The 26674-nt window shown below is 41.9% G+C and overlaps 1 protein-coding gene across 1 annotated transcript in view; it reads left to right on the forward strand.

Moving 5' to 3' along the window:
* The window catches only part of slc6a8 (solute carrier family 6 member 8), a 6744-nt gene extending 1122 nt beyond the window's left edge, over nt 1-5622 (forward strand). The window contains exons 2-4 of the mRNA XM_053318108.1: nt 961-1061; nt 3324-3494; nt 5456-5622. Of these exons, the coding sequence (XP_053174083.1) occupies nt 961-1061; nt 3324-3494; nt 5456-5590 (407 nt within the window). The 3' untranslated portion in view covers nt 5591-5622. The remainder of the gene's footprint in view (nt 1-960; nt 1062-3323; nt 3495-5455) is intronic.
* Nucleotides 5623-26674: the final 21052 nt, after the last annotated feature.

Genomic DNA, 26674 nt, shown 5'->3' on the forward strand with positions numbered 1-26674 from the left:
CTTCCTTCCATCTTCCCTTCCTTTCTTCCTTCCTTTGTCCTTCCTTCTCTCCCTCCCTCCCTCCCTCCCTCCCTCCTTCCTTCCGTCCATCCGTCCTTCCTTCCGTCCTTCCCTCCCTACGTTCCTTCACCTTCCTTCCATCCTGTCTTCTTTTCCTTCCTTCCTTCCATCTTTGCTTCCTTCCTTCCTTCTCCTACTTCTTTTCCTTCCTTCTCCTACTTATTTTCCTTCACTCTGCTACTTCTTTTCCTTCCTTCTTTCCTTCCTTCCTTCTCCTACTTCTTTTCCTTCCTTCCTTCCTTTGTCCTTCCTTCCTTCCTTCCTTTGTCCTTCCTTCCTCCCTTCTCCTACTTCTTTTCCTTCCTTCCTTCCTTCCTTTGTCCTTCCTTTGTCCTTCCTTCCTTCCCTCCTTCCCTCACTCCCTCCTTCCTTCCTTCCGTCCATCCTTCCTTCCTTATTTTCCTTCCCTTCCTTCCTTCTTTCCTTCCTTCCTTTGTCCTTCCTTCTCTCCCTCCCTCCCTCCCTCTCTCCCTCCCTCCCTCCCTCCCTCCTTCCTTCCGTCCATCCATCCGTCCTTCCTTCCGTCCTTCCCTCCCTACGTCCTTCCTTCCTTCCATCCTGTCTTCTTTTCCTTCCTTCCTTCCATCTTTGCTTCCTTCCTTCCTTCTCCTACTTCTTTTCCTTCCTTCTCCTACTTATTTTCCTTCACTCTGCTACTTCTTTTCCTTCCTTCTTTCCTTCCATCCTTCCTTCCTTCCTTCCTTCCTTCCTTCCTTCCTTTCCTAACCCTCCCATCCTACTCTAACCCTTTAACCCATGGATGTAATAAAGTATTACGTAACATTCAGCCAGAGGGTGCTCTACAGGACATTACATCATCATGCTATAGATTGCTGCAGTGCAGTCTTCATGGCCGCGTGTCACTTCCTGTTTGATTGATGATGTCATAACTCTCTGCAGGTGCTGACCGCTTCATGGACGATGTAGCTCGTATGATTGGCTACCGGCCTTTTCCCTGGATGAAGTGGTGCTGGTCCTTTATTACTCCGTGTGTCTGCATAGTGAGAGCCCACACACACACACACACACACACACACACACACACACACACACACGCCCACGCACACACACACACACACAGTATAATGTATAGCATGTAATAAAATAGAAGGTCACAGGAAAAATGCAACATCATCATTTCTGTATGTTTAATACTCTGATCCATGCACACATTCCTTCCTTCCTTCCTTCCTTCCTTCCTTCCTTCCTTCCTTCCTTCCTTCCTGTATTCTTTTACTTGCGTCTGTCCTTGCTCCCTTCCTTCCTTTCTTCCTTCCTTCCTTCCTGTCTTCTTTCACTTGCATCTGTCCTTGCTCCCTTCCTTCCATCTTTCCTTCCTTCCTTCCTTCCTTCTTTTACTTGCATCTCTCCTTGCTCCCTTCCATCTTTCATTCCCTCCCTCCCTCCCTTCCTTCCTTCCTTCCTTCCTTCCTCCTGCATCTGTAACAGATAATAGCATTGGGTGGGTCCTTCCTCCCTCCCTACCTCCCTGCCTTCCTTCCTCTCTCCCTCTCTCCCTCCCTCCCTCCTTCCCTCCCTTTCTTCCTTTTTTCCTTCCTCCCTCCCTCCCTCTGTCCCTCTCTCCCTTCCTTCTTTCCTTTCTCCCTCCCTCCCTCCCTCCCTTCCTTCCTGCCTTCCTCCCTCCCTTCCTCCCTTCCTTCCTTCCTTTCTACATCTGTAACAGATAATAGCGTTGGGCGGGTCCTGGCTCCGTTTCTGCGGCTCCGGCTCCGTTCACTCACATTCTTCTTCTTCATGTGCTTCAAACATTAAATCTTATTCCCAAATGTGATTCTTGAAGCAGGAAGTAGAAACATTCCTCGTTCCCACTTCACACACACAGAGAATCATTTAATCATCTCCACATTACGTCCCATAACCTCCAACTCACCACAGCTGCTCTGTGTGTCAGCATGGTGAAACATGTTCCCTTTCTTCCTTCCTCCCTCCCTCCCTCCCTTCCTTCCTTCCTTCCTTCCTCCCTCCCTTCCTTCCTTCCTTCCTTCCTTTCTTCCTTCCTCCTCTGTTTGTCAGCATAGTGAAACATGTTTATAACAGAGATGATTATGGTGGGTCCTTCCTCCCTCCCTCCCTCCCTCACTCCCTTCCTTCCTTCCTTCCTTCCTTCCTCCCTCCCTCCCTCCCTCCCTTCCTTCCTTCCTCCCTCCGTCCCTCCCTCCCTCCCTTCCTTCCTCCCTCCCTCCCTCCCTTCCTCCCTTCCTTCCTCCCTCCCTTCCTTCCTTCCTCCCCCCCTTCCTCCCTCCCTCCCTTCCTTCCTCCCTCCCTCCCTCCCTCCCTTCCTTCCTTCCTCCCTCCCTCCCTCCCTCCCTCACTTCCTTCCTCCCTTCTTCCCTTCCTTCCTTCCTTCCTTCCTTCCTCCCTCCCTTCCTCCATCCCTCCCTCCCTCCCTCCCTCCCTCCCTTCCTTCCTCCCTTCTTCCCTTCCTTCCTTCCTTCCTTCCTTCCTTCCTTCCTCCCTCCCTTCCTTCCTTCCTTCCATGGTGAAACATGTTTATAACAGAGACTTTATAATCATTAGAATCATGTTTCATTAACAGATACACATTCATACACTCCTTCCTTCCTTCTTTCCTTCCTTCACTCTGCCACTTCTTTTCCTTCCTTCCTTCCTTCTCCTACTTCTTTTCCTTCCTTCTTTCCTTCCTTCTCCTACTTCTTTTCCTTCCTTCCTTCTCCTACTTCTTTTCCTTCCTTCCTTCCGTCTTTCCTTCCTTCCTTCCTTCCTTTCTTGTTTCCCCCCTTCCTTCCTTCTTTTCTTCCTTCTTTCCTTCTTTCCTTTCTTCTCCTACTTCTTTTCCTTCGTTCCTTCCTTCCTTCTTTCCTTCTTTCCTTCCTTCCTTCTTTCCTTCCTTCTCCTACTTACTTCCTTCCTTCCTGTCTTCTTTCCCTTTCCCTCCCTTCCTCCCTTCCTTCCTTCCTGTCTTCCTTTCTTTCTCTTTCCTTGCTCCCTTCCTTCCTTCCTTCTTTCCTTCACTCTGCTACTTCTTTCCCTTCTTTCTTTCCTTCCTTCCTTCCTTCCTTTCTTCCTTCTCCTACTTATTTCCTTCCTTCCTTCCTTCCTTCCTTCCTCCTTTAATTAATCTTATGAGGAAGAACATTTTATATAATATGATGAATACAACATGTTTTATTATTTAGTGTAAATTTTAACTTGTGCAAACTAAACTCTCCTCTTCCTCCTCTTCTTCCTCTTCCTCTTCCTCTTCCTCTTCCTCTTCCTCTTCCTCTTCCTCCTCTCTGCAGGGCATCTTCCTGTTCCACCTGGCGAACTATAAGCCGCTGACCTACAACAACTCATACGTGTACCCGTGGTGGGGCGAGGTGATTGGCTGGTGCATGGCTCTGTCCTCCATGCTCTGCATCCCCGTCAGCGTCCTCTACAAACTCTTCAGAGCCAAGGGAACCTTCAAAGAGGTCAGCACACGCAGATTATTACCTCACAGTACCTCATAGTACCTCAGATTACCTCATAGTACCTCAGATTACCTCATAGTACCTCAGATTACCTCAGATTACCTCATAGTACCTCAGATTACCTCATAGTACCTCATAGTACCTCATAGTACCTCATAGTACCTCAGATTACCTCATAGTACCTCATAGTACCTCAGATTACATCATAGTACCTCATATTACCTCATAGTACCTCAGATTACCTCAGATTACCTCATAGTACCTCAGATTACCTCATAGTACCTCAGATTACCTCATAGTACCTCAGATTACCTCATAGTACCTCAGATTACCTCATAGTACCTCATATTACCTCATAGTACCTCAGATTACCTCATAGTACCTCATATTACCTCATAGTACCTCATAGTACCTCATATTACCTCATAGTACCTCAGATTACCTCATAGTACCTCATATTACCTCATATTACCTCATAGTACCTCATAGTACCTCAGATTACCTCATATTACTTCATAGTACCTCATAGTACCTCAGATTACCTCATAGTACCTTATAGTACCTCATATTACCTCATATATTACCTCATAGTACCTCAGATTTTACCTCATAGTACCTCAGATTACCTCATAGTACCTCATATTACCTCATATATTACCTCATAGTACCTCAGATTTTACCTCATAGTACCTTATAGTACCTCATATTACCTCATATATTACCTCATAGTACCTCATAGTACCTCAGATTACCTCATATTACCTCATAGTACATCATAGTACCTCAGATTACCTCATAGTACCTTATAGTACCTCATATATTACCTCATAGTACCTCAGATTTTACCTCATAGTACCTCAGATTACCTCATAGTACCTCATATTACCTCATATATTACCTCATAGTACCTCAGATTTTACCTCATAGTACCTTATAGTACCTCATATTACCTCATATATTACCTCATAGTACCTCATAGTACCTCAGATTACCTCATAGTACCTCATAGTACCTCATATTACCTCATAGTACCTCATAGTACCTCAGATTACCTCATATTACCTCATAGTACCTCATAGTACCTCATAGTACCTCATAGTACCTCATATTACCTCATAGTACCTCATAGTACCTCAGATTACCTCATAGTACCTCAGATTACCTCATAGTACCTCATAGTACCTCACAGTACCTCAGATTACCTCATAGTACCTCATAGTACCTCATATTACCTCATAGTACCTCAGATTACCTCATAGTACCTAACTCACTAAAACTAGTCAATTCCTTCAAAATAAAACCAAAATAAAACTAGACAATTCCTTCAAAATAAAACCAAAATAAAACGAGTCAATTCCTTCAAAATAAAACTAAACTAAAACTACTTCATCACTTGTTAAACTCACTAAAACTAGTCAATGCTTTCAAAATAAAACCAAAGTAAAACTAGTCAATTCCTTCAAAATAAAACTACACTAAAACTAGTCAATTCCTTCAAAATAAAACTAAACTAAAACTACTTCATCACTTGTTAAGCTCACTAAAACTAGTCAATTCCTTCAAAATAAAACTAAATTTAAACTAGTCAATTCCTTCAAAATAAAACAAAACTAAAACTAGTCAATTCCTTCAAAATAAAAACCACTTAATCATTTGTTGAACTCACTAAAACTAGTCAATTCCTTCAAAATAAAACTAAATTTAAACTAGTCAATTCCTTCAAAATAAAACAAAACTAAAACTAGTCAATTCCTTCAAAATAAAAACCACTTAATCATTTGTTGAACTCACTAAAACTAGTTAATTCCTTCAAAATAAAACCAAACTAAAACTAAACTGAAATAAAAATAAAAACTAGAGGAAACATAAACCTATAATAACTTCCTGTCTGCATGCTTCCTGTCTCACTGACCCTTGCTTCCTGTCTCACTGACCCTTGCTTCCTGTCTCTGTGTCTGCAGCGCTGGGCTCACCTGACGACTCCCGTGTGGGGGGCTCATCACCTCGACTACATGGCCCCCGACATCAAGTCTCTGACGTCTCTGTCCCCCGGCACCGACGACAACAAGGTCATCATCTTCGAGAGCGTCATGTGAGCGTCATGTGACCTCCCCCCCCCCCCCACCCATCCACCCATCCACCCCCCCCCCACCTACAACAAGACGGCCCTCCACCTCCACCTCATCTCCACCTCACTGCACACAACCTTCAGACGTACCTCCGCTCAGCACCGCACGCCTCAGAAAGGATCCATCCGTCGCTCTTTTTTAATTTTTAATTTTTAATTTTTAATTTTTAATTTTTTTTTTTACCGGATCGGTTGATTTTTGATTTTTGATTTTCATCCTCCACCATGCAGACCAAAAGCTGACGAGGATCTCTACTCAACCTGTACAGGATGGAATAAAGGGAACGAAGGAGCTCCTCCAGGAACAGGAAGGGGCGGGGTTTTTAAATTATGACATCATCAACAGGAAACAACAACAGGAAACAGGAAATGCACCTACCTTCCTTCAGAATAAGACAAACTATTGTGATTAAAACCAGCAGCTCACTGGCTGAAGGGCTTCGATTTTAAAGGAAAAATGTACATATTGACTTTATTTTGAAAATCATTAATTGCAGGAAATGCAGTGGGTAATCCCAAATTTAATGCAAAAATACCCCCCCTCCTTTACCCCCCCCCCCCCAAAAAAAAAAAAACACACAAAAAAAACCTGGAGGGGCTGAAGAGGAAGTCTCACTGTGTTCCATTTCAAAATAAAAGCTGCTGAACATCTCCCTTCATCTAAACGTTGGATGTGGGAGTAATCAATGCAATTTTGTCTCTTGTGGGGGGGGGGGGGGGGGGGGTCGGCGGGTGGATATAACCTTTTAACACACACACACACACACACACACACACACACACACACACACACACACACACACACACACACTCATCATACTAACATGAAACATCCACAGCAGCTATTTAAAAAAAGTAAAACGCTGATTAAACTGATTTTATTTCCTTTTTCCTGCAACATCTGATTTGAAATTGAACCTTTTCTAAATTTGAGACACTTTATGGAGCTGTGTAGGTGTACTGGATGTTTTATTAAAGACAGAGTTCTAGACAGACGGACTGACTGAAACCCCAGAAAACTCACCAGAGGTTATTTTTGCGACTGTCGGGACTCGTCGGGACTCGTCGGGACTCGTCGGGAGCGATCGAGGAAACGCTCTGATCTTCAGTCTCAAGCTTCAACACTTCAGCAGATTTTATAAGAAGCTCTGAAAACAACCTCCTCTTCCTATTTTTGTGGCTTTTACTACAAAAAAACAAAACAATCTGGAAGCAGGACTGAAGTGAAAAAGCTGGTTTCGATCTCTCCTGAGCTACCAAGAGGTCCTTGAACGCATCACGCTGCCAGGAAGCCAAACCCCTGAGCTCAGAGAGTCCCTGAACGCATCATCAGAGACTGTTCTGGGTTGTTTTTTAGTTTTTTTTTTTAAACGAGCTTGAGTCTTACGTCTTTAACGCCTGTTCGTCAGCACTTTATGAGACACTTTGATTGTCGAAGCTTCTCTTTTCATCTCGATCCTAAAAAAAAAAAAAAAAACCTGAGCAGGACGTAAAGTCGGTGTCGTCATATCGCCGCGACTCTCTTTCCTTCCAGTCCTGCTATAATAAATATATTTAAATATAATAAATAATAAGAATACTGTGAATCACCAGCTGATCCATCCACTCAGTCCTGAGCAGCGTGAGCTTCCTGTTTGACCTTTGACCTCTGACCTGTTGGACCCACCGAGGCTCGACTCACTAAAGGACGGCTCCACTGTGAATTCAGTCAACTCTCATTTATCTAAACCTCATTTTATTAATAAAACAAAGGGATGAATGAAAACTCTGGAAACAACAAAGCAACAGAAACAACTTTATTAAAGCAGCTAAAGTTCATTTATAAACAATAAAACTGATAAACTGATAAAAAATGATCAGTTTATTACTCAATTTACTATTAAAAATCATCATTTATCAGGTAAAACCAGCCAGTAAACATTCTCTCAGTATAGCTTCTTTATTTTATTAATCTTATGTGATAATAAACTGATATTTTAATGTTGCATTTTAAGTAATTCTGTTGAATATTAGTCTGTTTTTTAGCCTCAAAGATCCTTAACAGGTTCATTTGTTTTAATCTAAAAGTGAGTTATCCTTAATAATCATGATATTAATAATAATAAAAATAAAAATAATAATGCATTTTCATTTTTAAACAACAGCACATCAAACAATATAAATCAGCTGACATTGATGTGGAAGTTAGATAAATCCCACCTGATTTATCGCCATGGTTACATCCTGTCAGTTGCATCCTACCTGACGATTGCCATGGTTACACCTGACGATCGCCATGGTTACATCCTGTCAGTCACATCCTACCTGATTTATCGCCATGGTTACATCCTGTCAGTCACATCCTACCTGATTTATCGCCATGGTTACATCCTGTCAGTCACATCCTACCTGATTTATCGCCATGGTTACATCCTGTCAGTCACATCCCACTTGATTTATCGCCATGGTTACCTCCATCATAAACAGAGACTCTTTAATCAGCTGAGTGAGGTTTGGATATTTAGACTGAAATCACACTGGAGCTCCTTCTTTAACCCCTTAATGCTCTCTATCTGACCTCCTCCTCCTGTCCTAGAGAAGAGAGGAGGAAGAGGAGGAGGAGGAAGAGGAAGAGGAAGTGAGGTCATGGTCCTGTGTGAGAATCAGGTCAAAGGTCGGGCTTTTGTTCTTCGTCCCCGCGTCGACTGAAGTGCCAAACGGAGCGATACGAACCCTGCTGACCTCAGACCAGCAGGGTCCCAATCCCAGACCTCCACGGCTGCCAATCTCAACCCTTCTTCTTCTTCTTCTTCTTCTTCTTCTTCTTCTTCTTCTTCTTCTTCTTCTTCTTCTTCTTCTTCTTCTTCTTCTTTGTCTCTTCAGTCTCGTTAACGCTGTGCTCCTCCCGCCAAAATCATCACACCTTCCTCCTCCTCCTCTTCCTCCTCAGTGGCTCCACCAAATCTGACCTGAAAAGTTGCCATTTCAACATTTGTGCCAGATTTCTTCTTCTTCTTCTTTTTTCTTTTTTTTTGTTAGATACTGAACTGTAATTGGACGATAACACTGTGGTTGGTTTCCAGATCGATTAATAAGCCTTGTTACGTTTATAAAAGGTGTTTTTTTCTTTTTTTTTTACTGAATATTGCCATAAAAGTTTCCTTTAGTGTCAGATTTAAGTAGCCAAATATAGTTTATTATTCAGCTCCATAAATATAATCCAGCCTGTCTGAGAATCACTAACACAGCTACGAGATGTTATAACATGAGGCTCCATTTATAGAGAGCATGTCATACAATGTGCTTTATATCAAAACAGGAAGAATTGGAAGCATAGAAATATAATAAAATGTAAAAAAAAAACTAATCAGAAATAGTGAAAATTGGACAATTGAAAAAACAAGAAAAGCCAATTATTTCAAAATAAAAGAAAGTAAAGAAAAATAGACTCAAATAATGATTTGCAAATACAAAGATTCAAATTTAAAGTGCTTTATAAAGAAATTTAAAGAAAGAGCTCAATCACAAGCACATGAAAAGAGAAGAGTAGGGAGTCGATAGGACTCCTGGAGGTTTATACGCTCTTATTTTGGCGGTGTCTCAAGTTTTTCGGTGCTTCACAGAGTAAAAAAACCTCGAGGCAGGAAGTCGTTAAAAGCTGCAGGAGATTGAAACAAGGCTGTTGTTGGTTCTGATTTAGATCCACTAACCCCCGCCCCCTCCTCTTCACCCCCCCCCCACCACCCCCGCCCCCCCAGGAGTGTTACCTGCAGTCTGCCGGAGAAGCTGGAGGACTCAGCGTGATGCCAAGCGTTGCCTTACGTTCGTTTGTCTTAAACTTTTTAGAGTCCGTGCGGTAAAAAACGAGCCAAACCCCCCAAAAAAAACCATCCCACCAATCAATCAGTAGTCTGCAGGGGGGGCGTGTCTACAACTCTGTCTCCTAGCAACCACTCACCATCCACCTATCATAAGAGGGGGAGGGTTGGAGGGGAGGGGGAGGGGGGAGAAGGGGGGAAGAGGGGGCAAACATCTTCTTGATTAGAATGTAAAATATACTAAAAAAAAAAATAAAACATACATTTGCACATTGTTGTAAAAAAAAACTAATGTTGCTAGCACTTTCAAAGTAAAGGTGTTAGAAAAAAATCGTGTTTTGTTTTACATATTGTAAAATAATTCAGAGGTTTATTTTGTGGAGGCTTTTATTTTGCTTATACATACAGTATAAAATATATATATTGAATATCTTTGGGTGTTATCTATATTTTAATGCAGTATGTGATTGTGAAGATGATGATGATGATGATGATGATGATGATGATGATGATGGCTGATTGTTCACGTTGGAGCCGGTTGAACAGGAGCGATGTGACGCCGGCTGCGACCGACTCAAGCTTCAGGCTACCTCACTTCCTCATTACGAAAGAAAGAAAAGAAAAAAACAAACTACTTCCTGTTTCAGCTTCTTATGCAAACATTTGAGCGGCGGCGTCAACGCTCCTTCGTTGTCGGCGGGCGAGGGGGGGAGAAAATTAAATTCCCTCTTTGTCCCGTCTGACGCTGCAGCTTTGAAGACTCCAACACCAATGAAAATGTCATGAACTTCAAATTAAAGCAGCTCAAGATGAAAAATTGCGGATTAAAAATGTAAAAAAAAAGGAAAAACTGACTTCCTGTTAAATAAAGAATCACCTTTTAGTGGCTTTAAATCTGAAATAAATATAAATATAAAAGCTGTTAACATGCGTTGGTGTTGCGAGGCCTTCAGGCAGCTGTTTGACCGGCTCACGTGAACAAGCAGCGAGGGGCAGGGCTTTTATTTTGGCGGGTTTGCTGCGATGCAGTGATGTTAAGGCTGTTGAGGCTTCGTGTGGCTCTGAACACACTACGAAAGGGAATCTCTTTTAATTTTTTTTTCTTCTTCTTTTTCTTCTTCTTTTACTATTTTTTTGATTTCTAATTTTCAAAGTGCTAAAGTGTTTTATGAGTTTTAGTTTTAGATGATTTTTTTTTTTTTAGCCTGATTTTAGCTTTTATTTTTCTCTCTGTGTGTTTTAATGAATATCAGTGTTTTTTCTCTGAGACTCCCCACGGCTCACATTCACACTTTATTATCATTATAAGTATTATTATTATTATTATTATTATTTCCCCCGAAGTCATTAAATTAAATCTACTTTCACATACTTTTATTTTGGCGGAGGGTTAGGGTTTGTGTCTGAGAGGCTGTACTGTACTGTCTGAGCTGTATTGAGTAGATCAGCTGCTGGAGTACAGACACCTACAACATACAGCACTACATCTATTAACTGTATGACTACATTACCCAGAAGGCAGTGCAAGCCTCCAGACAGCAACCAACAGACAGGAACTGGAGAATATAGATAATAGATAATAGATGGAAAATCAATTTAAACTTCCTGTCGTCCTCCCGGTTCCTCCCGGGACCCCGTCTGTTTTGACTGTTCCTTCTTTCTTCCCTTCCTTCCTTCCTTTCCTTCCTCCTTTCCTTCTGTCCTTCTTTCCTCCCTTCCTTCCTTCCTTCCTTCCTTCCTTCCTCCCTCACTCCTTCCTTCCTTCTTTCCTCCCTCCCTGGTTCTCTCTTTCTTTCCTCTGTCCTTCTTTCCTCCCTCCTTCCTTCTTTCCTTCCTTCCCTCCTTTCCTTCCTTCCTCCCTCTCTTCCTTCCTTCCTTCTTCCTCCCTCCTTCCCTTCCTTCCTTCCTTGACTCGAGGACAACAGGAGGGTTAAATGAGCTGTAACTCGGCTCGTTAACCAATTAGCCAATCAGCTCAGTGGAGATGATTAAAAGCTGGTTCACACACCCTTTCAAAATAAAATTAAACATATATTTGATGAAATATTGGATATTAAATCGAGTGTGAAGCGACACTGATGACATACAGAGATTATTACTTATACTGATTAATAAAACTAGTAAAGATTAGAGATGAAAAGGTGCCACTAAGAAGTATTATTACACTAATAAAACTAACCTGAGGCAGTATTTCATAGAAACTGTAACTCTGATCAAACTGACATTTCAATTGTAGACTCTTTTATTATTTTTAAATCAACATGTTGTATCATTTTAATATTTTTTAAAACATTTTAACGTCTCGTCGTCTCTGGACTTTGAGCCTGGGAGGGTCAGAAGGTGAAAAAAAGTACAAATCTGCAGCCATTTAAGACACAAGAACAAAATTATACGTTTAAGAAAAAAACTTGACAACAACTTGAAAAAAAAAAAAAAAAAAAAAAAAGAAATGTACATTTACCAAAATGTTGTTTTGTGTCATTTCGTCTGTTGTGCTCTTCTGCCAAAAAAAACCTTTTGTTGAGACAGTATCGTTGGTCTGAGACTGTGAAGCTGCTGCGAATCGTGACTCACTGCTGAAAAACTGTCCAGAGATGTATTTTAATAATGAATGTGATTATTAAGCTGTTTTTTTTAAAGGGGTTTGAATGCTGGAGACAGACTGATAAAAGAGTTTCAATATAAATTTAAATTTAGACTTCGAGAGAAAAGCCATAATAATATTTCAGGACAGAAATTTATAATATTTTGAGGATTTTGAGGAAGCTGTCAAATCAAAATGTGAAGTTATCGTTACGCTGTAGTAGAGGAAATACATCTCCTACACAGATAACAACCAATACACCAAATACTTTTATATTCAAATCTTTTATAATAAAGTCCACGAGTGTGTTTATACAGTCATTGTGTATAAATGAGCGATGCTGTTTAATCACGTGATGATTGGAGGGTTGAGCTCATCAGTCTGTCTCCAGCGCCGAGCAGCAGTGATGTCACCGGCAGGAGACGGGAGGAAGGAGTATTACTATGCAAAGAGTCCAAGCTTCAGGTTGAGAGTTTTTTTTTTAAGGCGATCAGACGGACGACACGATGCTTTTAATGACCTGAGGAAGAGTTCAAGTTAAACAATTACACCCATATTACCAGGCGGGGAGAAATGAGGCCAACCAGGAAGTAACTTAGAGCTGCATTCTATCAAAAGGCCACCAGGGGGCGACCGTCTCTATACAAGTCAATGGAGAATTCACCAACTTCTCACTTGATTTCTAACCTCAGTAAACGTTTTCAAAATGTGTTTATGGTCTCAATCGCTAGTTTAAAGCCTTCTTCAATGCAGTATGATGTTCATTTGGGACATTTTAGCCTCCCTGATTTTATATGTGACGATAAAGCAGGGTATGCATTAGGGCGTGGCCACGTCCTGATTGACAGGTTGATTGAACAATGTCCTCGAGATCCAGCCCTCGTAACCATAGCAACCTCCCTGCTCTGCCCATGGCCCCGCCTCATGCCCATATAAGTAGTACTATTGGCAGCAGTCCACAAACCAATGGGTGACGTCACAGATGTTACGTCCATTTCTTCTATACAGTCTATGCATATTACCCATGAAGCAACAGGATGTCGTGTGTCTGTCTGATCGTCTGTCAGGTTTCTGATCATCGATACTGTCCAACAAACTTCACCGTCAGCTGGTTTCCTTCAGAGGAGAGCGTCTGCCCCCCCCCCCCCCCCCCCGCCCCAGAAAAAACCCCACAAAGCAAAAACCCATCTGGAGTCAGTTGTCTGTTGTCAGGACTCATAGCAGAGTTTCACTGTGCATTATTATTCTAGATCTTTTTTTTTGACATTGTTTTGAAAGTGTTTAATAGCCAAAAACATTGCCAAAAGTAGAGAAGCAGCAGCGACCCAGAACATCCTCGACTAGTATGAACCCATTCTGACCTACCAGGGTTGTAATGGGAGGTGACCTCAGGCTGGGTGTTGTTAGAGATGGAGGCAGCAGGGGGCGCTCTCCTCTGGTGGGAACTCTCCCTGTGTTTGGGCTGCAAACAGAGAGCGGAGTCTCTCGGGATGAATCATGGTTTCAAACTGGGAGGAGTTACATTAGAAGTTAAAAATCTGGAAATTGTGACATCATGTGGTTTCTATTGTTTGTCAGGATGAATAATTAAGTGCAAACTAATTGGAAATTCTCTTCAATCAAGCTAAGTAATAACAAATAATAACTTAATTACAATTTAAAGTTGTTTTCTCCTATAACAGAAATCACAACATCGTCTGCAAATTGGTTTATTTTTCTTTGATTATCTCCACTATAGGATGGAAAATGAACTAATAATTGAACATTATGCAAAGAAAATGAAGAGAAATCAAAGAAAATCAATTGAATAAAGCTGAAAATATAAAACTAGATCAACTATAACGACAAATAATATCAAAATTTGACTCAGTTTGAATCCTTCAGGTCCGATCAGCATAACAAACATGAAGCGACTCATGGTTTCAAAATTAGAAGTTAAAAATCTGGAAATTGTGACATCATGTGATTTCTATTGATGAATAATTAAGTGCAAACTAATTGGAAAATATCTTAAAACAAGTTAAATCAGAAATAATAACTTAATTATGAGTTTAAACTTGTTTTCTCCTGTAAAAGAAATCACAACATCGTCTGCAAATCGGTTCATTTTTCTTTGACTATCTCCACTATAGGATAGAAAATGAACTAATAATTGAACATTATGCAAAGAAAATGAAGAGAAATCAAAGAAAAACAATTGAAATAAGCTGAATATATAAAACTAGATCAACTATTACCACAAATAATATAATTTTGACTCACATTTGTCACATTCTGGGATTGTACAGGGTCCGATCAGCATAACGAACTTGGAGGAGCTCAATTAGAAGTTAAAAATGTGGAAATTGTGACATTATGTGGTATTTAGTGTTTGTCAGGATGAATAATTGAGTCAAAACTAATTGGAAATTCTCTTCAATCAAGCTAAGTAATAGAAATATTAACTTAATCATGATTTAAAGTTGTTTTCTCCTGTAACAGAAATCACAACATCGTCTGCAAATCGGTTTATTTTTCTTTGATTATCTCCACTATAGGATAGAAAATGAACTAATAATTGAACATTATGCAAAGAAAATGAAGAGAAATCAAAGAAAATCAATTGAATAAAGCTGAAAATATAAAACTAGATCAACTATAACGACAAATAATATCAAAATTTGACTCAGTTTGAATCCTTCAGGTCCGATCAGCATAACAAACATGAAGCGACTCATGGTTTCAAAATTAGAAGTTAAAAATCTGGAAATTGTGACATCATGTGATTTCTATTGATGAATAATTAAGTGCAAACTAATTGGAAAATATCTTAAAACAAGTTAAATCAGAAATAATAACTTAATTATGAGTTTAAACTTGTTTTCTCCTGTAAAAGAAATCACAACATCGTCTGCAAATCGGTTCATTTTTCTTTGACTATCTCCACTATAGGATAGAAAATGAACTAATAATTGAACATTATGCAAAGAAAATGAAGAGAAATCAAAGAAAAACAATTGAAATAAGCTGAATATATAAAACTAGATCAACTATTACCACAAATAATATAATTTTGACTCACATTTGTCACATTCTGGGATTGTACAGGGTCCGATCAGCATAACGAACTTGGAGGAGCTCAATTAGAAGTTAAAAATGTGGAAATTGTGACATTATGTGGTATTTAGTGTTTGTCAGGATGAATAATTGAGTCAAAACTAATTGGAAATTCTCTTCAATCAAGCTAAGTAATAGAAATATTAACTTAATCATGATTTAAAGTTGTTTTCTCCTGTAACAGAAATCACAACATCGTCTGCAAATCGGTTTATTTTTCTTTGATTATCTCCACTATAGGATAGAAAATGAACTAATAATTGAACATTATGCAAAGAAAATGAAGAGAAATCAAAGAAAAACAATTGAAATAAGCTGAATATATAAAACTAGATCAACTATAACGACAAATGATATCAAAGTTTGACTCACATTTGTCACATTCCGGTCCGATCAGAGAGTTCAGTCCCGTCTTGGTTTGCAGCCCAGACTCAGCTCAGCGGTGACCTCATCCATCCAAATGTCGGTTATTTACTGTACCTGTGTCTCTGTGACTTCCTGTATACCACAGTCTTCCATCCATAAGTGTAGATTAGGACAATCGATCTTAGCTGATAAAGTAGCTTAAACTTAAACGAGTAGCGTGTGTGTTTAGAACAATAGTGACGACAGGAGCCGCTCAGGGGGGGGGGCGGGGGGGCTCGACGTCGACGAGTCCACCAGCCAAAAACCTGCCGAGTCGATGTAAGAGTCAACGTCGAGTCCCCGGCGGCGATGTCGTCTGTGTTTCATTGACCTTTGACCCCTCCACTGTGAGGGTCTCCATGCTGTACGCCACTGTGATCACTGTGCTCACTCACCAACACCACTGACCAAACCAATGGCAATAAACTAACGTCATGACAAACAGCTGAGCCGTCTCCATGGTTACTGGGTTGTGTTTTTGTTGTTTATGAATGACAGGATATACAGGAAGTGATGTTTAGATACAGCTTCTCATTCAAGGGTTATTTTACTAGTTTTATATATTATGGAACCAACTGAAGATATCCGGCCCACTTTCCTTCCTTCCTTCCTTCCTTCCTTCGTTTTTTCCCTCCTTCCTTCCTTCTGTCCTTCCATCTGTCCTTTCTTCCATATTTCCTTCCTGTCTTCTTTTCGTTCCTTCCTTCCTTATTTTCATCCCTCCTTCCTTCCTTCTGTCCTTCCGTCCATATTTCCTTCCTCCCTTTCTTTCCTTCCCGTCTTCTTTTCGTTCCTTCGTTCCTTTTATCCTTCCTTCCATCTTCCCTTACTTCCTTTCTTCTGTCCTTCCTCCCTTTCTTTCCTTCCTGTCTTCTTTTCGTTCCTTCGTTCCTTTTATCTATCCTTCCTTCCTACCATCTTCCCTTACTTTCCTTCCTGTCCATCCATTATATCTTTCTTCCCTCGCTCATTCCTTCCATCTTCCTTTCCTGTCTCCTTTTCCTTCCTTCCTTCCTTCCTTCCTTCTTTTTAATGGTTCGGCCCACATGAGATCAAGATCAAGTATTTAGACTGGACCAATAGCAGGAACCTGGCTCTCTTTAACATAAATGCAATGGAGCCTTAATTATAATAATGTTTAATAATTAATGTTAAATGTTGTCTCCATATTTCCTGTATTTTCTGTGTGTATGATGTTGGCCGAAGACTTTTGCAAAAGTTAAAAAAACTTTAAAAAGTGTTAAACAAACAAAAATATCTTATAAACAGCTGTGAGAGCTTTAAAAATACTTTTTCCATTAGTCTGAAATGTGATGACTTCCCCTCATGTGACCCATGATATACAAAGAACTTTTAAAAACATGTTTGTAGTGTGTTAGACCCATATTTATCCAAAATTTTAAAAAAATGCTCCTTCAGACATGATCAGTTTAGTTTTGTTCTCCTGTTTTGTGTAACATTGGATCATTATATAGATTTATTTTCTCATAAAAACTACAAAAACAAACTCTTTCTGCTCTCTGAAAGCTTCATTAAGGATTAATTATGTGTATCTGTGACTGATCTTTATGAGTGATCTGTGGTTCAGCAGTTTGTTATAAAGACTCATTACTGTAACAGTGTGAGAGGGTTCAGTCAAACAGTGGCTGATCTGAGGAATGTAAATCTTTCTGTTTATTACATAATTCAGTGAGTTATATCACAGCAGTGAACCACGAGGCGAGGCCAGCGTGCACGTCGCCTGGGAGGCCAGCGTGCACGTCGCCTAGGAGGCCAGCGTGCACGTTAGAGTGCACGTCGCCTGGGAGGCAAAACAAAGGGCTGAATATGAGTCACTGTTGATTCAAACCCTAACGGAGTAATAACTGAATGAAAAGCTTCTCTTACCTGGATGTTAACAGCTGAACAGGAAGAGGAAGCTGCTCATATGACCTTTCATAATAAAGGACCAGTTCACAATAAAGCAGCAGTCTGGTTTTCCTCTCTGTAATCATTCCTCCTGTTCATACTGTAGTAGTAGTAGTACTTTATGGACTAGTAGTAGGAGTAGTATTTTAGTAGTGTAGTAGTATTTTAGTAGTAGTAGTAGTAGTAGTAGTACTTTATGGACTAGTAGTAGGAGTAGTATTTTAGTAGTGTAGTAGTATTTTAGTAGTAGTAGTAGTAGTAGTAGTACTTTATGGACTAGTAGTAGGAGTAGTATTTTAGTAGTGTAGTAGTATTTTAGTAGTAGTAGTAGTAGTGGTACTAGTAGTCAGTATATCTCCTCTTAGTGTTTTCTGTTGAGCTGTGGTTTAGTATATATAGTATATATATGTTTCTCTGTGGTGGAAGTATAGTAACAAAAAGACTTGATGCTAGTAAAAACAGTGTAACGTTGAAACATAGAAGATGAAGATTTGACTCATTCAGACTCTGAAGCTTCACATCAACTTTATAATCCATGTTTCCACAGAAGGAGGACTGTGGGTTTAGTCCTCCATCACTTCCTGTTAACATGATGAAGGATCTAATGCTCAGTATGAACAGGAGGAATCATTACACACACACACACACACACACACACACACACACACACACACACACACACACACACACACACACACACACACACACACACTGACTGTTGGTTTAAAGCATATTTAACTTGTTTAGTGTGCATGTGCATGAATATATTTATGGTTAGAGCTTCATGCTTTGGTTAATTTTTAGTTTTCTGGTGAATTTGGGTCAGTGTGTGTTACATGAAGGCTGTTTTCTGACAGCTCCAGGGTCTAAATGGCAGCCTAACTCCAGTTTCAGACAGTCCTTAAACAGTTTTCCTGCCCTTCAGTCTGGCTGCCAGCAGAAAGCTTCACTTCTCTGCAATCTGAACACCTTTGAACTACCAAGAAGCAGAAGACATAAATACTGGAGGCTTAAAAAAAGTTCCCAGCCCAAGATGTTTCTCCTGTCAGCGATTTCAGACACAAGGTCCGGGTCGGCTGTGAAAGCTGATCTGGTGAGAGGATGGGCAGTGCGGCTCAAACCGGTTTCTAATGCCAAACGGCCGTTTAGACCAACAGCTGCATCAGGAGGAGGAGGAGGAGGAGGAGGAGGAGGAGATGGGCCGCTATGTTTAGACAGAGAACAGACTGGGAGACGTGGTGTAACTCTGATAAAGTTCTGCAGGAAGACAAACACGTTGAAAACATTTGAGTCTTACGTTTGACACGAAGACATTTGCTCCAAAGTTCAGTTCATGGGTCAAAGTCTGCAGCTCAGCAGTCAGTAAATCATGTAATGATCCGGTTAATCTGAGCGCCACGTGGACGCAGCTCTAAATAAATCATAAAGTAATGACGATACGTTTCAAACTGTTTTTGTTGTTGCCTCTTTAACTCTGCACCTATTTTATCTGGAGCTCCTGAACCACTCTGACTGCATTAATATGATCTCACCAGAAAGGAAACCCCCCAAAGTTTCTTCAGAAGTGAATTTGAAGTCAGCAAATATTGAAAAAACATCCCACAGTGTTGAGACTCCTGGTTCAAAGTGGTAAAAATGGTTTATGACATGCCATGTTTAGATATTTCTGGTGCAAACTTTGTTATTAATCAATTTAAAAGGTGCAGAAGGTGAAGAAATTATAGTTTTGACGTTATGTTAGCGATGTAATACCACTTTAAACCTCAAGAGGCGATGGTGAGTCACTGTCCAGTCTGCACTCAGTCTTCATATTTAAAGGTCCCGCCCCCAGTTAGTCAACCACTGCCTCCCAGTTCACACCAACCAGACACATAGTGCACATTTCTACTATCAGCTGAACCACAGTGACTGCATTAATATCTCTTCTGCATTAATATGTTTGTGCCAGAAATAAAAACCTCCAAAAGTTTCTTGTAAGAGAGTCGAAGCAGAAGGTCTTCAAGCTGTGTTGAGAGTTCTGGTTCACAGCAGTCAGAGTGATTTATGACATGCCATGCGAAGACATTTCTGGCACAAACTATGTTAAGTATCAATTTATAAGGTGCTAAAAACAGTCACTGTAGCGTCTGCACTCAGTCCAACATGTGAGGATGAACCAGCGTCAGTCATATTAAAGATGCTGCCTTTAGTTAGTCGGTCACTGTGTCCGAGTTCACACCAACCAGATAGTGGAGATATGAGCCAGACTAACAGTTGTAACGCTGTTAAAGTCTGTAAAGTAAGAATAAATATGTGTTCTGAGTTTGACATACCACAGAAGAGTGTGTTGTTAACCACCCTGCCAAATTTCAATGATTAAAAAAATCGGCAAATATATGAAATTAGGCTTCAAAGTTGTGTAAAAATCAGCCTCTTTCTCTGCTCCCAAACGCTGAAGCCCCGCCCCCTACCAAGTGTCACCTGTCAATCAAAGTCACCACCTCTACCAGAAACATGGACGCTACATCTGAGCGCTTTCTGCTGCTAGCTCGGCGGCTAACTCGGCTACTAGCTCGGCGGCTACCTCGGCTGCTAGCTCGGCGGCTAACTCGGCTACTAGTTTGGCGGCTAACTCGGCTGCTAGCTCGGCGGCTACCTCAGCGGCTAACTCGGCTAACTCAGCTAACTGTAGACTGTAGTAGTAGTAGTGCTAACTCAGCTAACTGGCTAACTGTAGACTGTAGTAGTAGTAGTGTGAGCTGAATGTATTTCTACCTCTACAGCAGCAGGGGCGGGTTTATGCTAATCCTAGCTCCACAATTCAAATCTAAATGGTTGAAATGCTTTTTAAACCTTTTTTAGAAATACATTTATGACCTATTTAATGTGTTTAGAAGAAAATGTCTGAATTCACTTTACACAGTCTTTAAACGGTAGATAGACTGTACTTATATGGCGCTAAGCTCTTTTACACTACATGTCACATTCACACACATTCATACAGTGATGGCAGGAGCTACCACACCTGCTCATCAGGAGGAAACTAGCCATTCATACACATTTATATATATTTAATATGATATAAGTATCTTGCCCGATTGGTGGACGGCGGCTCTACCTCCTGAGCCACAGCCGCCCAACAATGTTAATGTCACTTTATCAGGTTTTAATATTTGTTATGTGAGAAAGTAACCACGTAGATTCCCCGAAATGTGTTTAGTCTATCCAAAGAACTTTGCTCTGACATTTTCAGACACGTAGGAAGCCTCTGGTCCTTAGAGTTTGTATTGATTTCAGAGGTCTGAGTGCCAAAACATCACAGGATGCCAATCCCACGCCTTTAATCCCGGTTTCCTGGATGTTTCAGCACACTGGACCTTTGATGGGAGTCCTGCTGGTGGACATGGACGAAGGAATCAGGGACAATACAGCTGTTGTGACTCACTTTGGCTAGTTTCGTTTAAAGGTTCTGGCGTTTGCTCTTAAGAATGTTGGAGCACTCTTCCAAACTCTGATGGGGTCTGAGCCTTTTTTTTTTTTTGGAGAATAATGGCTGTTCACTTTGGCTCAATACTCCTTTATGGCGTCCCAGTCTCTTTCCAGTACTGACCCACCCAACCGTGATTGGCTGTTCCACTGTAATGACAGGTGCCTCCCAAACTGATGACTAAGGAGGGATTACAGTCCTTCTAACCATCTCAGTCTCTGTCAGATCTGGTTTCCACTTCAGGACAAGTCAGACTCTGGTCAGGAGGCTAAAACAAGACCTGCACTGTTTCCTTCATGTCTGTCATGTGATGACTGTGCAAAAAGGAACTCTGTCTCTTTACAGCCTTTTCTACCATCTACCAGTTTCTAGCCATAAACTCTGCACTAGATAAAAAGTCTTCCCATTGCATCTGTTTCCTCCAAGAGTTAGAAACATAATGCATCCAGAAGGGTTAGCATATGCTGATTGGGAAACAGACAAGGGCCTTCTTGTGATCTCATCTCTCAGCCAGTGAGGGTCAGTTTGAGGTGTTTGAGGTGAACTGGGCAAAAAGGAACTTGGGTCCCTCCAATCTCTTTACAGCCTTTTCTACCATCCACCAGTTTCTAGCCATAAACTCTGCACTGGATAAATGATAAAAAGTATTTGCATTGCATCTGTTTCCTCCAAGAGTTGGAAACATAATGCATCCAGAAGGCTTAGCATATGCTGATTGGGAAACAGACAAGGGCCTTCTTGTGATCTCATCTCTCTAACATCAACCACTGAGGGTCTGTTCGAGGCGTTTGAGGTGAACTGGTCATTTAAGCTGACTCAGATCTCTTTTCCATTTCTTGTGGCTGATCCATCTGCTCAGTCCACATGTCCTCCGAGGCTGCTTTCACACCACTAGTTTGATTATTTGGTTATTTACACCAGGCAGTAAAATAGTTACTATGGAGCATACAGGCTGCAGTGTGGTCCGCGTTCACACCTGCAAACCAATCAAAATTGGTCCGACGCTCCCTCATCCTCCAAGCGGACCGAGACCACCTATTTTTGGAGGTCTCGTCTGCTTGATTTAGTTAACACCCGAGTGTGATTGATGCTTTCACACCAACAAGAACGAACCGAACTAAGAGCTTTTGGTATGAATCGACTGTTTAGTGCACCAACTGCTTTTGGTGTTGGTGCTCTGAGACTCTCCTCTCTGTTCATGTCTCTATCACCTCCTCTGACTCCCTGACTTTCCTCTGGAGGAAGTAGACTGTGTCGTTTCTTCGGTATGAATGGAAATGGTCCACTAAGGAGTCCATATCACCGTCTTCCTCGTCTAAATACATGGTTTATAGTCCTTTAAGAGGGAAGACATTTCTGCGCCTTCAAGCTCAACCTGTCTAACAGCATCCATAGATCAACTGCCATCCCAAAATCTCCTCAATACAAACCAAAGTAAACCAAAAATACCAAAGTACGTTCTCTCTCCTCTATTCTGCATCTACACCTTTGATCCTGGCTGCCAACGGTCACTCAGATCTCTTTTCCATTTCTTGTGGTTGAACCATCTGCTCGGTCCACATGAGACTCTGAGACTCTCCTCTCTGTTCATGGCACTATCACCACTTCTAACTCCCTGACTTTCCTCTGGAGGAAGTAGACTTCTTGGAAGTGGTAGCTGTCCACTAAGGATCATCTTTCGTCTCCATCTTCCTCGTCTAAACACATCGTTTACAATCCTTTAAGAGGGAAGATATTTCTGCTACAGGCTCAACCTGTCTAACAGCATCCATAGATCAGCTACCATCCCAAAATCTCCTCAATACAAACCAAAGTAAACCAAAAATACCAAAGTACTCTGCTCTCCTCTGTACTGCAGGAATCTACAGCTTTGATCCTGGCTGCCAACGGTCACTCAGACAAGAAACTCTACATGGCTTTGAGTAGAAGCCGGTGTAACAGGGATAAGAGAGGAGGTTTAACCTTCCAACCAACCAGACGTACAGTACACGTCTATATATTTGTCTTGGAGCCGACTCATGAGATGATCGGCGGGTCAACATGCCGTCAGACTGGGTAGAACGTGATCTGTCTCCACGGCGACGCCATAGCACATCATCACTGTAAACACTAAGCTTTACACTATATCCAGTGAGTGGTGATGTATGAATAGTGGTGGTGAGGTGGGGGGGAGGAGGGGGGGGGGGGGCATAGAGCGATGGGAGGGACTGTGCATTTCCAATTGGGCTCAATGTTCCCGACTCACTAGAGCAGGGGGGTGAAACATGCGGCCCGTGGGCCAGAACTGGCCCGCTGAGGGGAGCAATCCGGCCCACTTTCCTTCCTGTGTTCTTTTCCTTCCTTACATCTGTCCTTCCTTCCTTCCTTCCTTCCTTCCTTCCTTCCTCAATTACATGTGTCCTTCCTTCCTTCCTTCTGTCCTTCCTTCCTTCCTTCCTTTTTTCCTCTCTTCGTTCCTTCCTTAATTCCATCTGTCCTTCCTTCCTTCCTTTTTTCCTCCCTACCTTTTTTTTTTCCTTTTTTTGTTCCTTCCTTCCTTCCTTCCTTCCTTCCTTCTGTCCTTCCAACCTTCCTTTCCTTCATTTCTTCCTTCCTCCCTTCCTTTCTTCTGTCCTTCCTTCCTTCCTTCCTTTTTTCCTCCCTCCCTTTCTTTTTTCCTTTTTTGTTCCTTCCTTCCTTCCTCCCTTTCTTTTTTCCTATTTTTGTTCCTTCCTTCCTTCTGTCCTTCCTCCCTTCCTTTCTTCTGTCCTTCCTTCCTTCCTTCCTTTTTTCCTCCCTCCCTTTCTTTTTTCCTTTTTTGTTCCTTCCTTCCTTCCTCCCTTTCTTTTTTCCTATTTTTGTTCCTTCCTTCCTTCTGTCCTTCCAACCTTCCTTTCCTTCCTTCATTTCTTCCTTCCATCTGTCTGTCCGTCCTTCCTTTCTTTTTTCCTTTTTTTGTTCCTTCCGTCCCTCCTTCCAACCTTCCTTCTTTCCTTCCTTCTTTCATTTCTTTCCTCCTCCCTTCCTTCCTTCTGTCCTTCCATCTGTCCTTCCTTCTGTCCTTCCTTCTTTCCTGCCTTCATTTCTTTCCTCCTCCCTTCCTTCTTTCTGTCCTGTCTGTCCGTCCTTCACTGTCTGTCTTTCCTACCTTTCTTCCCTCCTTCGTTTTGCCTCTCTTTCCTTCCTTCCTTCCCATCTTATTTCCTTCTTTCCTTCCTTCCTTCTTTCCTTCCATCTTTTTAATGATCTGGCCCACATGAGATCACATTTGTCTGTTTGTGGCCCTTTAATGAAGATGAGTTTGACTCCTCTGCTCCCGAGTTCATCGACCTCTTTGTTTTGTTTTCCGCTGCTCGCCCATATTTCTTATTTACAGTTCAACATAATGAGACTCACTGTGCAACACATTTGTTTTAAAAGGATCGTGTGTTTCTGTCCGTGCTTATTGTGATAACACTGGAAATATGCTGCCTGACGACAACGTGTGGCCTCCAGGTCTGACGTCTACAAGCTACTGGAGGAAGATTTCACCACCTCTGAACCACTGAGGCTGTTTACAGTAGAGACAGAAATGAAAACCTCAGCCAAGGAAGAAAGCATTGACACATTATGGAAGATTATTAGGAAGGAAAGGAGGGAAGGAAAGGAGGGAGGAAGGAAAAAGGAAGGAAGGAAGGAAGGAAGGAAGAAAAGGAGGGAGGAAGGAGGGAAGGAAAGGAGGGAGGAAGGAAAGGAAAAGAAAAGAAAGAAGGAAGGAAAGGAAGGAGGGAGGAAGGAAGGGAAGAAAGGAAAAGAAAAGCTGTCAGACGGACTTCAGCTTGCAGGAAGGAAGGAAGGCGAGAAGGAAGGAAGGAAGGAAGGAAAGAAAGGAGGGAAGGAAGAAGGGAAGGAAGGAAAGAAGGAAGGAAGGAAGGAAGGAGGGAAGGAAGGAGGAAGGAGGGAAGGAAAGGAGGGAGGAAGGAGGGGAGGAAAGGAGGGAGGGAGGAAAGAAGGAGGGAGGGAGGAAGGAAGAGTTTAGAGAAGGAAGGAGGGAGGAAGGACAGATGGAAGGAAGGAAAGGAGGGAGGAAGGAAGGGAGGAAGAAAGAAGGAAGAAAGAAAGGTAGGACGGAGGAAGCAAGGGAAGAAAGGAAAAGAAAAGCTGTCAGACGGACTTCAGCTTGCAGGAAGGAAGGAAGGCGAGAAGGAAGGAAGGAAGGAAGGAAAGAAAGGAGGGAAGGAAGAAGGGAAGGAAGGAAGGAAAGAAGGAAGGAAGGAAGGAAGGAGGAAGGAGGGAAGGAAAGGAGGGAGGAAGGAGGGGAGGAAAGGAGGGAGGGAGGAAAGAAGGAGGGAGGGAGGAAGGAAGAGTTTAGAGAAGGAAGGAGGGAGGAAGGACAGATGGAAGGAAGGAAAGGCGGGAGGAAGGAAGAAGGAAGGAAGGAAGGAAGGATGGAAAGGAGGGAGGAAGGAAGGGAGGAAAGGAAAAGAAAAGAAAGGAAGGAAGGATTTGACCCAGGAGGACGACAGGAAGTTTAAAGCAGCAGCTGCTGAGCAGGTAGAGAACAGTGACTTTTATTCTGAAAACCATGATGACAAATTATAATGAACAAACCTCCTTTTGAGCCAGAATCTGTCACATGATCAGCGCAGGAACACAGAGGAAGTGAAGTCTACCGTGAAGCTGCAGAGACAAATATTCCATTTAAGAAACAGAGAGAAGGAAAGAAAGATGGAAGGAAGGAAGGAGGGAATGACGGAAAGATGGAAGGAAGAAAGGAATGAAGGAAGAGCAAGGGGAGATGGAAGTAATAGAAGAGAAGACAGGAAGGACAGAGGGAAGGAAGGAAGGAGGGAATGAAGGACGAAGGGAAGGAAGAAAGGAAGGAAGGACAGATGGAAGTAGAAACAGAAATGAAGGCCTCAGATATATCAGTTGTAAACCTTCTTTGAGCCAGAATCTGTCACATGATCAGCGCAGATCATGTGACAGAGGAAGTGAAGTCGACCGTGAAGCTGCAGAGACAAATATTCCATTTAAGAAACAGAGAGAAGGAAAGAAAGATGGAAGGAAGGAAGGACAGATAGAAGGAAGGAAGGAAGGAATGAAGGAAGAGCAAAGGGAGATGGAAGTAATAGAAGAGAAGACAGGAAGGACAGAGGGAAGGAAGGAAGGAGGGAATGAAGGAAGGACAGAGGGAAGGAAGGAAGGACAGAGGGAAGGAAGGACGGAGGAAGGACAGAGGGAAGGGATGAAGGATGAAGGGAAGGAAGGAAGGAGGGAATGAAGGAAGGACAGAGGGAAGACAAATATTCCATTTAAGAAACAGAGAGAAGGAAAGAAAGATGGAAGGAAGAAAGGAATGAAGAACAGATAGAAGGAAGGAATGAAGGACAGAAGGAAGGGAGGAAGGACGAAGGGAATGAAGGAAGGACAGAGGGAAGGAAGGACGAAGGAAGGACAGAGGGAAAGAAGGACAGATGGAAGGAAGGAAGGACGAAGGGAAGGAAGGAAGGAGGGAATGAAGGAATGACAGAGGGAAGGAAGGAAGGAGGGAATGAAGGAAGGACAGAGGGAAAGAAGGACAGAAGGAAGGAAGGAAGGACGAAGGGAAGGAAGGAATGAAGGACAGAAGGAAGGAAGGAGGGACTAAACATGTTTCATTGAAGCAGAGAGAGAGGAAATGATTAATCAGCAGCTCTTCTGATACTGTTCCTGAGAAGTATGAGATAAGAAGTGTTAACAGAGCAACGCCCACTGTGAGGAGATTAAAGTATGTCAGGAAGAAGTCGAGGTGCCAACAGAGTGTTTATTTTATTTTATCAGCTCTGATCTGCGGTT

Source organism: Scomber japonicus, chromosome 4, assembly GCF_027409825.1.
Source record: "Scomber japonicus isolate fScoJap1 chromosome 4, fScoJap1.pri, whole genome shotgun sequence".
NCBI classification, from domain to species: domain Eukaryota; kingdom Metazoa; phylum Chordata; class Actinopteri; order Scombriformes; family Scombridae; genus Scomber; species Scomber japonicus.